The sequence below is a fragment of the Colobus angolensis genome, unplaced genomic scaffold (assembly GCF_000951035.1).
Source record: "Colobus angolensis palliatus isolate OR3802 unplaced genomic scaffold, Cang.pa_1.0 Scaffold26, whole genome shotgun sequence".
Lineage (NCBI taxonomy): Eukaryota > Metazoa > Chordata > Mammalia > Primates > Cercopithecidae > Colobus > Colobus angolensis.
In genome coordinates, this window is record NW_012115821.1 from 17,778,775 (window position 1) to 17,793,686 (window position 14,912).

The 14,912-nt window shown below is 43.9% G+C and overlaps 1 protein-coding gene and 1 long non-coding RNA gene across 2 annotated transcripts in view; one reads left to right on the top strand and one right to left on the bottom strand.

The window, feature by feature from the left end:
• CACNA2D3 (calcium channel, voltage-dependent, alpha 2/delta subunit 3) overlaps nt 1-14,912 on the bottom strand; it is a gene marked incomplete at its 5' end in the record, with an annotated part of 947,927 nt that overhangs the window by 432,282 nt on the left and 500,733 nt on the right. Inside the window, 2 exons of the mRNA XM_011947304.1 lie at nt 3,465-3,578; nt 12,201-12,290. Coding sequence (XP_011802694.1) covers nt 3,465-3,578; nt 12,201-12,290 — 204 coding nt within the window. The remainder of the gene's footprint in view (nt 1-3,464; nt 3,579-12,200; nt 12,291-14,912) is intronic.
• Nucleotides 6,585-8,210, top strand: LOC105515435. Its single transcript, XR_001002326.1, has 2 exons — nt 6,585-6,765; nt 7,823-8,210. It is a non-coding gene; the product is annotated as an uncharacterized LOC105515435 (long non-coding RNA).

Below are 14,912 nucleotides of genomic sequence, written 5' to 3' on the forward strand. Positions count from 1 at the left end.
AGAATGAGATACCACATGGAGAGAAAGTCCATGGAGAGGAGAACTGAGGCAGACAGTCAAGCTCCTAGCTTCACCAGGTACCCCATCTGACACCATGTGAAATAGAACCACCATCTAGTTAACCCACAGAATCACAAGAAATAATAAATTATTGTTATTTTAAGCCGCTCGATTTGGGGATGCTTTATAGCATTGCTATGTGAGTTATTTCCTTCCCTTTCTCCGTTTTCCTTGCTTCTTGTATTAGTTTTCTACTGCTACATAACAAATGACCACAAATGTAGTGGCTTAAAACAGCACAGTTATTATTATCTCACAGTTTCTGTGGGTCAGGAGTTGGGGCACAAACAAGCTGGGTCCTCTGCTCATGATCCTAGAAGTCTGCAATCAAGGTGCTAACTGGGCTGTGTTTTCATCTGCAGGCTTGACTAGGGAAGAATTTGCCTCCAAGCTCACCTAGATTATTGGCAGAATTCATTTCTTTTTGCTACAAGACTGAGGGTCCAGGCTTTTTCTGGCTGTCAGCTGGACACCAATCTCACATTCGAGGCTGTCTATAGTATCACACCATCAGGGAGAGTCTCTTTGCCCTTGTGGAGGGTCCAGTTCCTCTTTCCAGGATTCTCAATTAAATAAGTCCCACCCAGGAGTGTAAATTAGTTCAACCATTGTGGAAGACAGTGTGGTGATTCCTCAAAGACCTAGAGGCAGAAATACCATTTGACCCAGCAATCCCATTACCGGGTATATGCCCAAAGGAATATAAATCATTCCATTATAAAGATACAAGCATGGGTATGTTCACTGCAGCACTATTTACAATAGCAAAGTCATGGAATTGACCTAAATGCCCATCAGTGATAGACTGGATAAGGAAAATGTGGTACATATACCACTGTGCAGCCATAAAAAGGAACAAGATCACATCTTCTGGAGGGACATGATTAGAGTTGGAAGCCATTATCCTCAGCAAACTAATGCAGGAACAGAAAACCAAACACCACATGTTCCCACTTATAAGCGGGACCTGAATGATGAGAACACATAGACACATGGAGGCAAACAACACATACTAGGCATCTTTGCGGGGTGGGAGAGCATCAGGAAGAATTGCTAATGGATGCTGGGCTTAATGCCTGGGTAACAGAATGATCTGTACCATAAACCACCATGGCACATGTTTACCTATGTAAAAAACCTGCACAACCTGAACATATACCCCAGAACTTAAAAGATTAAGAGAGAGAGAGAGAAAAGAAAGAAAGCACACCCAAGATAATATCCCTTCTGATTAACTAAAAAATCAGCTGACTTGAAACAAAACCCTTCACCTATATGAGATTCCATCGGTTAAAAGCCACAGATCCTGTAGATTTAAAAACAATCCACAGGTCCTGCCCACACAGGTGAACAGATTACACAGGACATAAACACTAGGGGGAAGGGCTCAGGCAGGTACCCTAGGCCCTCTACGCCACACTTCTTGGCAGGATGGGATATAGTGAAAGATAGTAGGATTGCTCAGAAGCAGAGAACCTGTTCTCTTGGACTCACCAAAGAATGAAGATGAAAGACAGGTCCAGAAACAATTATCATATCGAACACAAAGCTATACTTCCTTAAGACAGTTCCTAGGGAGTTTTGAGTTTAGGGCTCAGGCAAGGACAAATGGCCTCTGGCTGGAGGAGAAGAGGGAAGGCTCAGGGCAAACCTAAGAGAAGGGAACAAATCCCCAGAGGCTGGGGAACAGCAAGTACCTGTTCCCCTAGAGCAGTGGTCAGGAACTCCACACCTGTGGGAGGGAAACCATATGAGTGAAGTGGGCTGAGAGGAAATGAAGAGTGGTGACCAGGGTCACATCCAAAGGAAGCATGCATTTGCTGCCTAATGGGGACAGCTGCTGCTCAGTTCCATCAGCAGCCCTGTCACACAGGAATGTCGGCCCCAAAGTGGCAGGTGTAACCCATTATGAGAGAAACTACAACTTTAAAATGTTATAGCATAATGATATGGTTTGGCTCTGCGTCCCCACCCAAATCTCATCTTGAATTGTAATCCCCAGATGTTGAGTGAGTTACCTGGTGGGAGGTGATGAGATCATGGGAGTGGTTTCCCCCATGCAGTTCTCATGATAGTGAGTGAATTTTCATGAGATTTGATGGTTTTATAAGAGGCTCTTCCCCCTTCACTCACTCCCTCGCCTGCCACCATGTAAGATGTGCCTGCTTCCCCTTCTGCCATGATTGTAAGTTTCCTGAGGCCTCTCCAGCCATGCACAACTGTGAGTCAAGTAAACCTCTTTTCTTTATAAATTACCCACTCTCAGGCAGTTCTTTACAGCAGTGTGAAAATAGACTAATACACATATCTTGACTTTTAATATTGATTGGTAATTGACAGTTTTTAAGACAGAATATGAACCAAGAAACACACACCTGTGCACTGAATTCAGGTGAGGAAATGGGTCCTTGTAAAAGTCAATAGAGGGCAGCAATATGGCAAAGCCTGCTGAGTATCCAAACCCTACTCTTTAGGCTATTTCTTGTGGCAGTAGTTCCACAACTGTGGTTCCCCACCAGTAGCCTCGGCAGCACTCAGGAACTAGTTAGAAATGCAAACTCTCAGCCTCACTCAGATCTACTGCATCAGAAGTTGTAGAGGAACAAGTCCTCTGGGTAATCCTGAAGCTCACTCAAGTTTGATAACTACTGTTTTATGGGAATCACATTCCAGCCTGGAGATCATTTTTCTCTCTTCTGAATCCATTTCCTGATTTTACAGTCTTGAAGATTGTCAATTACAGCATGGTACAACTCTCTACTGAATAGCTAACATTCAAAATAATGGAGAAAGATGACTGCTCAGACATTGCTCATCATCTCACTTTAACAGGATGCTGAATCGTATTGGGTTTTTATGTGAGTTTATTACCTGCATCCTCACATGGAAGTTCATAAAGAAGAGAATGTATATGTGTAAGAATGTCGTGGAACTCTCCAGACAAGTTCTGACAGTGGGGGATAGAGAGAAGTTTCTGGGTGATAATGGGGGCCGTGGGAGGAACTGTACAAACACATTATGGAAAGGAGAGGCCTGTAGGGCTATTATGGCCGATTTCACCATTCTATTCTGCATGTGGGACCCAGCATGCAGCTCTGCCTCGAAGGAAAATAAAAATAAAAAAAAGCACAGCCCAATATGGATGAAGCACACTTCACAATGCATCTTTTCATGGAATACATCCCATATGTCTTTATAAGTTTCTTCTCTCCTCCAAAAGTTTCATTTTTGAAAACAAGAAAAGCCAGTATTCAGTTTTGGTCAACCAAAAAACACAAGGCTGAGAAACCATAGATCATTATGAGATTAAGTCTACATGGGGCAAATATTCATGGACAAGCTGGAGATTACAGTAAAGATTCTCAATGGAGTCCACTGCACAGACAGGATCAGCATCAACTTACCTTTCGATCTGGCCAATTGTATTTTGCAAAGATTGTATCATAGGTGTCCACCGCCCCATCAGTTATGAGCATGATGGCCTGACTGCAGATACTTCCTTGTCCCGTGTGGTTGAACTAGGGAAAGAAATAAGTTCAAAATGGTATACACATCAGATAATTCTATGTATCAGTGAAAAATCAGAGACATGAGGCCTTGGGCTAAAGAAGCCTTTTAAAATCAGAGCACACTGTGTACCATCAAAACAACCTACACAAAAAGTCTTTCCACACAGATCACCATATTTGCTCAGACAAATTGGATCTTTAAGCCAAAAATAAAATTCTAAGCCCTCCAACCAACCGAACAGACCTTACTGTTGGCCAAGGGAATCCCAAAGAAATCTGAAGAAGTACTTCAGGCCATGCCAGGAAGTGGGGGATGGGTCAGACATGCCTGGCTATACCCCCTCCCTTTGGGGTTCTGGGAGAACTGATCAGCAGTAATGTTAAAATCACAATTATAAGACTGACAAAACAGACCCTTTGTAGTAATAATATACAAAATTCCAATCTGACTCTGGCATAGCATTGAAAGGCAGATAGCAGGCCCTGAAGGAAATCAAGGTATTTTACTCCAAAATATATTTATTTAACTTATTTGGAAATGACCCTATAAAGTCTTCTCCTGGGGGGGTATTTGCATTCTCTAGAGAATCTCCTTCCCTTTCTAGGTCTTTTCCTAATCCAGGAGAGATTTAACTAAGAGTTTAACACTTTTTAATGTCTGAAAAGGGATACTTGCCATCTATTCTCTCTGAAACCTGCCACTAGAGGCTTCATCTACATAACAAAACGCTGGCTTCCACACTCCTCTTAACTCAAGGATTTCTTAATTCTTTCAACCAACTGCCAGTCAGAAATCTCTGAATCCACCTATGACCTGTAAGTGCCCCCTACCCCTTTGAAATGTCTTGCCTTTCCAGGCTGAACCAATGTATACCTTACACGTTTTATGTCTTTGCCTGTAACTTCTGTCTCCCTTAAATGTATAAAACCAAGCTGTAACATGACCACAACTTAGGTATATGTTCTCAGGAACCTTTGAGGCTGTACCCCAGGACATGGTCATTCATATTTGACTCAGAATAAACATCTTTAATACTTTATGGAGCTTGGCTTTTTTTTCCCCCCCAATAGATCTAAATACAAATCAAAGGGGGATTTCAAAAAAGACACGAGGTGGGAAAGAAGAGTCTAGGATTGCACAACATCTCTTACCTCAGGCATGGGCTGTGTTTTAGGAAATAAGCCCAAAGGAGTTGGCACAGAAATGTTTTAGGGACACATTATACAAGCAACAGGCTACCTCAGAGACAGCATCTCTTTCAAAAATCTAAAAGAGGCTAGTTTGAGTGGATCTGATGAGTACAGAATGCAGCATATAATAAAATCTAGGAGGTGTAGGCATATAAAGTCAGTAACATGACAATTCACTTGAGAAGCCCAAGTATTTTCTTAATAAGGGTTCATTTCAAATTTATACTGTTGGCATGTAAACTTATGTATTAGTTTATATGTTGGTATGCATGGCATGCTGAAGTTCTAAGATTATGCTCACTGGTATGTAAAGCCCTAGACTTCTTCAACTTTCAGCTTTATATAAGATTTTAGAAGCTCTCAGTCTTTGTGGGTGGTAGGCAGCTAGAGTGACTGAATATGGTTGCCAGAGCACAATGTCCTTCCCTGGAATCGGGGTGAAAAATTCTCTTAATGAATGCTATTAATGATGCAAATTGAAAGTAACACCAAGTCCTTTAAAAACCCCACAATTACATGTCAATGCTGAGAGATGGGAAACACACAAAAATTCTTCAACCTTCAGTAAGTAAAAACCTTCTCTATTAAAATCTGCAAAGTGTATTTATTTGTTCTAAAATTATTTGCTAAGTGCCCACACAGCATTAGGAATGAAACATACAAAAATCCCTTCCCTCATGTAGCTTCATATTTTCTTTGGGAAGACATACAAATACAAGGTAAATAAGTAAACTACGCTGCATGTTTGATAATGGTGATGTTAAGGGTGGGGAAAGAAGAAAGCAAAGAAGGATAGGAAATGGAATGGGGCAATTCTAGAAACCGTAGTCAGGGAAGACCACTGAGAAGGTGACATTTGAATCATACCTGAAGGATGTGAGTATCTGAGGGAAAGATATTCCAGGAAGGGCAAACGTTAAGTGCAAAGGCACTGAGTGGGAGTGTGCCTGGCAGGTTCAATCTACTAAACCATGACACTGGGGAGAGATGGTGGCTACTCTTGGCTTTGCAGGCTGACCACTGGTGAATGAGAGCTGACAAAGCATTCAAATTAAAGATATCTAGATAGATAGATAGATAGATAGATAGATAGATAGATAGATAGATAGATAGATAGATAGATAGAGATAGTTATAGATACTTTTTTATTTTTTGAGACGGAGTCTCGCTTTGTCACCAGGCTGGAGTACAGTGGCATGATCTTGGCTCACTGCAACCTCTGCCTCCTGGGTTCAAGCAATTCTCCTGCCTCAGCCTCACGAGTAGCTGAGACTACAGGCAAGCGCCACCACGCCCAGCTCATTTTTGTACTTTTAGTAGAGACGGAATTTCACCATGTTGGCCAGAATGGTCTCAATCTCTTGACCTCGTGATCCGTCCGCCTCAGCCTCCCAAAGTGCTGGGATTACAGGCGGGAGCCACTGCGCCCAGCCTCAAATTAAAGATATTAATGCCTAGTCTTCATGCACTTAGACGTCTGATGTGGATGTCTGATGTTGCAGTAACTTGAGAGAAGACCATACATAACTGGATAGATGAATAAATAGATAAATGGATGAATGGAATTTCCTTATGGCCATACTGAGACACAGCAAAGCCAACTCAAATCATGCACGGGGTGCCAGGGCATAGGGGAAAGCACTCGGTGTCATCTCAGCAACACAGCTGTGTGCCTGGGATAAGTTTCCTTCCTGGGCTTTCATTCTTCCACAGACAAGATAATAACAACATCCTTATGTGGTTGGTACACCACAGGTTAAACGTTGAATGTTTGTTATATGCCAGGCTACATGTGTTAACACAAACTTACTTAATCCTTACTAGCCTCTGAGGTAGGTACTATTGAGACAGCCAGGTGGGAGGGGCTCCTTGGCAAAACTCCAACCAGCCTGCACACTGGGAGGAATGCACGCTGGGATGGAGCCACAGAAGTGTGAGTCATTTGCAGCAGGGAGGAGTCTGGTCCCTCCTCTTCCTCTGAGGAACCTGGAATTCAGTCTGCAAGGTGGGAAGAAGCATGTACTAGCAGGACTAGTACCTGTTTCCGTTTTTTCCCTTTTTGCCCAATAAATCCCAATTTTCTTACTCTTCAAACTTCTGCAAGCCTAAATTTTCGGGGTCATGTGACAAGGATCCTGTCTTTAGCGGAGCTAAGGAAAAGTCTTGCAACACTATCGTTATCTTTATTTTATAGGTAGGAAACTAAGGCACAGAGAGATTAGCTAACTTGCCCCAGGTGACACAGCTACTATCTGACATAGCTGGGATTTGAATCCAAACCATCAAGCTCTAGAATCTACTCTCCAATTTAGCACACAATATGGCCTTTCAGTAATACAGGAACGTCAGTGAGCAAATGGATAGGTGGTGGGGTTCCAAAAGTGTTTATCTCCTCCTCCTGCCTCTACTTCCTCTAGCCCTTTTAGGGTTTCAGGGTCACAGGGGAGTCAGCAGGGCCGTGATCCTAAGGGTGCGCGCTCCTTACATGTGGTGTCCCAGACACTTTCCTCATGTCAGTCCTCGCCCTGGGAGCCACCACTGCAACTCCGACTGCACATGTGCAATTGAGTTAATGAGCAGACACAGCCCATGACACTGTCATGTTAGTAGGAAGAAACACCTGGAAACTCCAGTTATTGCACCACAAAGCTTTCCACGCGACCACTATTCTACTGTCTTTATCAACATAACTTACTATTTCAGAAAATGCTAGCCCAGGAAGGTCAAACTCGCAAATAACCTCATTGCTTATTCCAGGAACTTCTTGAAAGACCCATCAATTCTTCAATAGAAAGCATCAAAGGACAATTTACACCCTAAGACTGAACCCCTGACCTCAAAATCTCTCCCTTGCTATGTTCACCAACCCTCAACAAAAGATTAGGATTCTTACCTGATCCTGGCCAAGCCCCCTCCCTCCTCTCCCATTAAAAGGTCCATCTTCAACCAAACTTCAGTGTCAATCAATATCTGGACTCTGTCCTTCCAACTCTGGGAAGTTGCTAAGACTCTGTCCTTACTGCAGAAGAAAAAACAGCCTTGTAGCCTGGTCTTATCAACAGGTTGTTCTGGAGATGTTCTGGGGAGACTGCATTAAACACAGCCTTCGCACCATTAAATAAATCCAGCAACAAGCCAATGCATAAAAGTAATCTATGCTTCAGGTCATAGAAGCTTCAGAGGGGGAAAAAAACCCCCGAATGCTCTAGGGCCATCATTGTTCGTGAACTCATTTGAAAACATCCTGGAAAAATTTTCCCAAACACATGGAAAGAAAGAGAGGAAAAAAGAAGCTATCTGAATAATGTGGACTCGAATAAAGAGCTGCCAGGAGCTGTTTATTTAAAAACATTACTTTCCCCTCTGGTTGAGTCCCTGGTATTCTCTGCTGCAATCTGTAGTTGGTGAATTTTGAAGAATGCAATTAAATTCAAATGCTTTGATGAGTAATATCTTTTCTCTTCATATTTGTCTAAAACTTTTTTTTTATTGAATAGCGAGAGTGATGAAAGTGTTTTCCATAATAATAACAATGACAAGGGCCTGATGATGAACTACAATTAGCTCAGTGATTCATCAGTTAGCAGTGAAATTTTCAATGCATCCTGACATTTAGAGCATTTGGTTGTGATTAACAGTCTTTGAAATGTCACCGAATTTTATTTAATTGGCTAAGAAAAGATTTTAAAAGGTAATCACTGCAAAGATCACATTCATCGCCAAAAACGATAATTGCAGTTGTCACATGACAAGGTAGATGCTAACTACTGTAGCAAACTGGCTCTGTGTTCTTACAGAATCTAATGAATGCAGCAGAGATCAATAGCTCGAAGGGGCTTAGAAGTTTATTTGAATGCTCCTTTCAAAGCAATTTGTATCAACAACTGCAAGCCTTTAAGTCATCTAAGCAAATACCAAAACTGAAATGCAGGTAACTGTAAGACAGAATTAACTCCATTTAATTATAGTAACCTCTGAACCATTCTAAGCTCCAGCCACAATCACAATTTTAAGAGCGTGCGCGTGTGTGTGCGTGTGCATGTGTGTTAGAGAAATAACTTTTTATCTCATATTGACTTGCAAAGGCAGGCATAATATACGGGAAGATAATAATATCACTTAAAGGTCATATTGATGAAGTAGAAAATATTAATAGATAAAGCTTCATTTTCATGGGAGATTAACCACCTCTGTGTTTGTCAAAGAGTTTAGCTATTTAAAAGCCCACTGGCAAGAGATGATATGAAATGTTTTGCCCTATGAGGCAAATATAGTGCTAACTGCCAACCAATCTCAAGCAGTGACATTTTGTAACATTTATCGTTGTGTTCTTCTTTTCTGATGGAGTCTCACTCCGTCACCCAGGCTGGAATGCAGTGGCATGATCCCGGCTCACTGCAACCTCTGCCTCCCAGGTTCAAGCGATTCTCCTGCCTCAGCCTCCCGAATAGCTGGGATTACAGGCGCCTGCCACCACACCTGACTCATTTTTTTGTATTTTTAGTAGAGACGGGATTTCACCATGTTGGCCAGGCTGGTCTCGAACCCCTGACCTCTGGTGATCCACCCACCTCGACCTCCCAAAGTGCTGGGATTACAGGTGTGAGCCATCAGGCCTGGCCTATTGTTGTGTTTTTTAAAAAAACATTTATTCTGCTTTTTGCTTTCCAAGATCTACATTCAGCTTATCTGGTTATCTGACTGACCAGACTCCAGAGGTGTTTTTACAAGGGTATAGAGGGTTTTCCTGTTCAAAAATGCTTCCTTCACAAAGATTCAGGGTAAAAAAAGTCCACTAGGTGTTGGTGATTTCTCTCGGTCTTAGTAGTCCCTGTGAAAGTGTGAATACACCTTCTTGGAGTATACAACGATACTGTGCCCCAAAATACGGCTGGTGAGCTGTAACTTCTAGAAGATGCCAATATGGAGATGATGATATGATATAAAGTGTTCCTGGGTTAGTAAGTGTGGGTAAACACATTTTTAAAGCTTTGTTCACTGCAGGACTTCTCAAGGCCTTTGATATGCGCAAGTATCCTGTGAGTCTGCAAGAGGAGGATGGCATCTCCCCACCTTGACCGTTGTACAACCCCCATGTGGGAGTACCTTGGCAGGGCAGCATTAAACTGGGCATGCTATGGGAAATAGTGTCTTAGAGGGGTCTGAGAACAAAGGTGACAGATGGAAGGGATAGACAGAGAAAGGGTACCAGGGCAAGGAACAGAAAACAGAGGAAGATGAAGGGCAGCAGACACTCCTTAGGACTTGGGCAAGGAGAACCAAAGCATTTGTAGTGGGAGCTGTGTCTAGAGACCTGGGGTCTCAGTGGTCACAGCAGGCACTTCTCACTCAGCCCAGCACTGCTGAACGGGATCCAGGTCCTGCCTCATCAGGCTGATTCTCAACCCCACGAGAAAGGGACCACCAGGCCCGCCTCATGGGTGTGTGACATGCACAGCTGCACAAGATCACACTGAGACAGTTCCACACATAGTTCAACATTTTGCTGCCATTACCTTAAAATTCTCAATCACTTTCAACAAGAAATCCTGCATTTTCATTTTGCATGGGGCCTTGCAATTTACATGGCCAGTGCAGGGTAATTTCTATCCCCATTATACAGATGAAGAAAATAAGGGTGAGACTGAATCACACTTATTTGCCACACAGCAAACTCTGGCTGAGTCAGGCTTCTCAGCCCAGCCTGCCTTACTCCAGGGGCCACAGACTTAACCATACAACCATCTCCTAACCCTTTCTCTTTCACCACTTAGGCCAGAGAACAGGGAAACAGAAATTCACTGCAGGGCAGCCTTCCAAACAAGGGACTCCACAGGTCAGAGAAGTCTGCCCCGGCTCTGACCACTAGGTTTTTGAGATAAAATGAGAGTGATTTTTCAAATTGTGACAAGTTTTTTCAATATCACTACCTGGAGAGAGCCTGCTGAAATGCAGAGACCCAAGCCCTAAGAAGGCACCTGCCCAGGTTTCAAACCAGAATTTGAAGTGCAGCCTAGTCCTCTGTCCTGGCCAGCTGTGTCACTAAAACTATTACTCTGCTGTCAACAGAGACGTACTGTCCAAAACACAGACTCTTACATAAGTGTTTACATCTTGTAGCCAACAGCCCCTTGGAGCTCATGAGGTGACAGGGGCTTTGAATTTGTACTGAGGAAGTTGACTAGGCACCTTCTGTCCTTATTTTTCTCTTCTCCCCTGCAGTCATGACACTGGCTCAGGACTGAGATCTAAATAGTCATCTTCATGGCAACAGGTATTATTGGTAAAACAGAGTCTAGAAATTAGGGTATCAAGGTATTTCTAAGCAATTTCTCTACACTCTCAGGTGATAGGCATTTTCTGGCTATAACTGTGTCTCCTCCATAGTTCCAGCTTCCACAGGTCAGATCCTTCCCTCTATGGTCACAGTTCTTCTTGGGTAGCCTCCTCCCCAGTTCTGTTCCCATCTGAATGGCCACAGTGACTTGGCTCTGATGTCACCCTTCCTGCCTGTTGTACCCCCCGCCCTAGAGAGGAGATGCCTCCTGCTGATGCTAATCTGTGGATTGTTTCATTCTCTGGTTTCTCAGCTTTTCCATCCCTTAGGCCATCGATTGCCTGAATTAAATGCCTACTATTTAAAATACCTTGAGTGGTTTTTATTTTTCTGCTTCTTAACAACTTCATTGCTTTCTCCCTAGTCCAAGTCACCATTTTCTTCACCCAGATAACTTAATGTCCTTGCCCTCCTATCGTTGCTTCTAAATACAGCAGCCTGAAAAATGCTATTGAGTTCAAGATTATGTCATTCTCTGCCTAGACCCTCCAATGGCTTTCCACTGCACACGGAGTCAAAGCCCTCATTAGTGTTTCTATGACGCTACTCAATTTGGCTCCTGCTGCTTCCATGGTTTCATACCCTAGCACTCTCTCTTCCCCATTCTGCTCTGGTTTGACCTCACAGGCTGGCACCTGGTTCCCTAGATGACTTAAATGGCCAGTCAATCTCACTCTCCCATCCCATGCCTGTAGATCTGCTCAGTGTCAGCCACAGCTGGCCCACATTTTTTTTTTTTTTTTTTTTTGAGACGGAGTCTCCCTCTGTGGCCCAGGCTGGAGTGCAGTGGCACAATCTCGGTTCACTGCAAGCTCTGCCTCCCGAATTCACACCATTCTCCTGCCTCAACCCCCTGAGTAGCTGGGACTACAGCCACCTGCTACCACGCCCAGCTAATTTTTTGTATTTTTAGAAGAGACGGGGTTTCACTGTGTTAACCAGGATGGTCTCGATCTCCTGACCTCGTGATCTGCCCGCCTCGGCCTCCCAAAGTACTGGGATTACAAGCCTGAGCCACAGCGCCCAGCCTGGCCCACAATTTTTAAAAACAACACCCATCTATTCTCCAGGGGATGGGAAAGGCAAATCAAAGAGGAACTTACATCACTCAGAATGCTGAAGGCCTCATTCAGAGCTATATCCAACATTCCAATTCCTTTGGCAAAAAGTTTGTCCAGATGCTCCCTGAAGTGCTGAAACAACAAAGCAGAAAATCCATTAGTGTCTGTCCTGTTATGTGAAACACCAACCTTGAATGAATTAGATGTATGCCATGGTAAGACCAATGATTCTCAGATCCAACCAGTCATAATTTACTTTTTCCTTCTACATTCAAAACATAAGAACTTACTCAATGTAAAATTCACCTTCAATATTCATGGTTTAGCTTCAGTTACAGTTTAGGAAGAAAATCAGTTGAACTCTGGTGAAAAGTATTTAATTCACCTAAAATTGCCACTTTCCTCTCCAGTTTCATTGTTGGTGACTCTTTTCCTCTCCTACCCCTACTCTCCCACTCCTGATCACATTTAGGACTCTGCATATGCACCCCTCCACTGGGAACCCACTCTCAATCCATTCTCTGGCTCTCCTGCCACACTCTCTCCCATCCACTTTTCAAATCTCATATGGCCATAACCTTCTTCTCAGACCACCAGCCTCTGCGATTAGCCTAGAATGCTTCCTTTGTGACTCCATGCTGTCATCAGGTACTCAGATCCACCTTTCACTGAGCACTGCATAATTAAACTCTGTCCCCACCCAAGACTGTGACATTTCTTAAGATACAGCATTACTCTGTCTTCATGTCTACCATAGTATGATACACACAGAAAGTTCTCAGTAGATAGCTCTAAGAAGCAACGATAAAGACTGGATAACAACATGAAAACCATGATTATAACAAGAGAGACACGGGCTAGAAATCCAGAAGAGCTCCAAGGAATAAGGAGAACGGGAGTGAGGTTCTTCCAGAGTAGGCCCTAAGACTCTTCTGGCTCTGCAGAAGCTCAGCATCAGCTGGAGATTAAAGGGGACAAAAGAAAGTAAATGCGAAATCCCATACATTTCTGTTTCCCAACAAAGGGGCAAGAGCGAATTCAGGCTCATGCCCAAGAACAGATCAGTGCACACAATGCATGTCCAGGAATACATGCATGTATGAGTGACCCAAAAGCTCACACCCAAAGCCCACACCCACGGCCTGGCTTTGCTTTCCAGTCACTACATTCTGAATCCCTTGCTTTTTCTATTGAAATGGATTATTCTCTCCCCAAAGGCATCCCCACTTTTGTCCACAGGGGAAACTGGCGGGAGGAGTCCCCAGGAGGGAGAGGAGCAGGAAGAATGAGCTCACGGAAAATATCCACCTATGATTTACTTGCTAAGGAGGTCTTTCTTTCTCTTACCACGCCCTAAGACCCAACAATGCCCCAAGCATGCCATCAGCACTCAGATGGTGAAACCCATTCATGATGTGTCTAACTGGCCACACTGCCTTAGGACCCCCAAAATGATCACGGCATCAAAATGGATCATAGACACAAATCTTAGGGCATGCTGATTGTTCTAAGATGCTGTTCTGTCTCCCCCTGGGTCCCCTTAGAAGCAGTAGGAGCCCCCAGTCATTGAGATGGACAGAAGATCTGCTGGCAAGATGGTGCCAATGTGAACTCCAAAGTTTGGGTGGGTTCTTCATGGTAAAAAGGTTTGAATGACACCTGGGCCTAACATGAATCGAGGCTGAATTTGAAACTGGTGGCTCACCTCGGGCACACATACAACCCACAAGACCCTCTTCCCTGGCCCGCTCCACTTTCATAGCAACCTTGCTTGCCCTCTGGCCCATCAGAGCAGCCACCATTATTGAAGCCTGCCTGGTGTTAGGCCCTTAAAAATATACAGTGCAACTGAGTCTTCATGACAATCATGAGAGGTTCCATCATCCCACTTTACAGATAGAGAGACTGAGGCTGAAAACTGTGTCCAAATACACACACCACCTAGTTGCCTGGCCCAGGTTTCAATCCAGGTCTGCTTCACCTACTCTAATGCCCTTCCTCTTTCTGCTATATACCTGTTGTTTCTCTAAATTAGGAAAATAAAAGTTTTTTGTTTTTTTTTTTTTTAGCATCTTGTATGCCAGGCACTTGCCATGGGCTTGACATGTACCTGGGCGGTCTGGCTCCAGAATGCTCACTTTAATCTCTGCTCCTGGGTGGGAGCTAAGTCTTCAGGGGATGATCAAATGGCTTGAGTGATGGCAGAGAGGAATGCTGAGGGCCAGGGAACTAGGCAAACCTCAGGGCCAGGAGCCAAGCTTTGTGTTTCTCTTTTCTTCCTGCCCTGTTCTCAAGGCCCATCAGGATGCCAAGTGCATGGCAGGTCCTCCAGGAATGCTTGGTCAACAAATCTAGGCAATTAACCGAGTCTAAGGAAGCCAGGCGTCCCAGCTGCAGCTGGGCAGGAGGGGAGTCTGCCTTCATCAACAACCATCGCCCCGTGGAAATCAGGATTGTGACCACCGTGAGGACTTGGGCTCTGAAAGTGTCAACTCGCGGTGGTCCCCACACCCTCCTGCACCCACCTAGGGATACGGAGCATGATGAAACACCCATCACACAGCTCACTGAGAGGCTGGTCATTAACTAGCCCTAGATTCACAAAGACTCTGCCTTTACAAGTTCATTCTATTTGCCTGATGTCATTTTTGCCAAATGCCTTTAATTGTACTCAGTCACGCAAGTTAACACAGCATTTTTTCTTTTTTTGAGACAGAATAGTCTCGCTCTGTCACCCAGGCTGGAGTGCAGTGG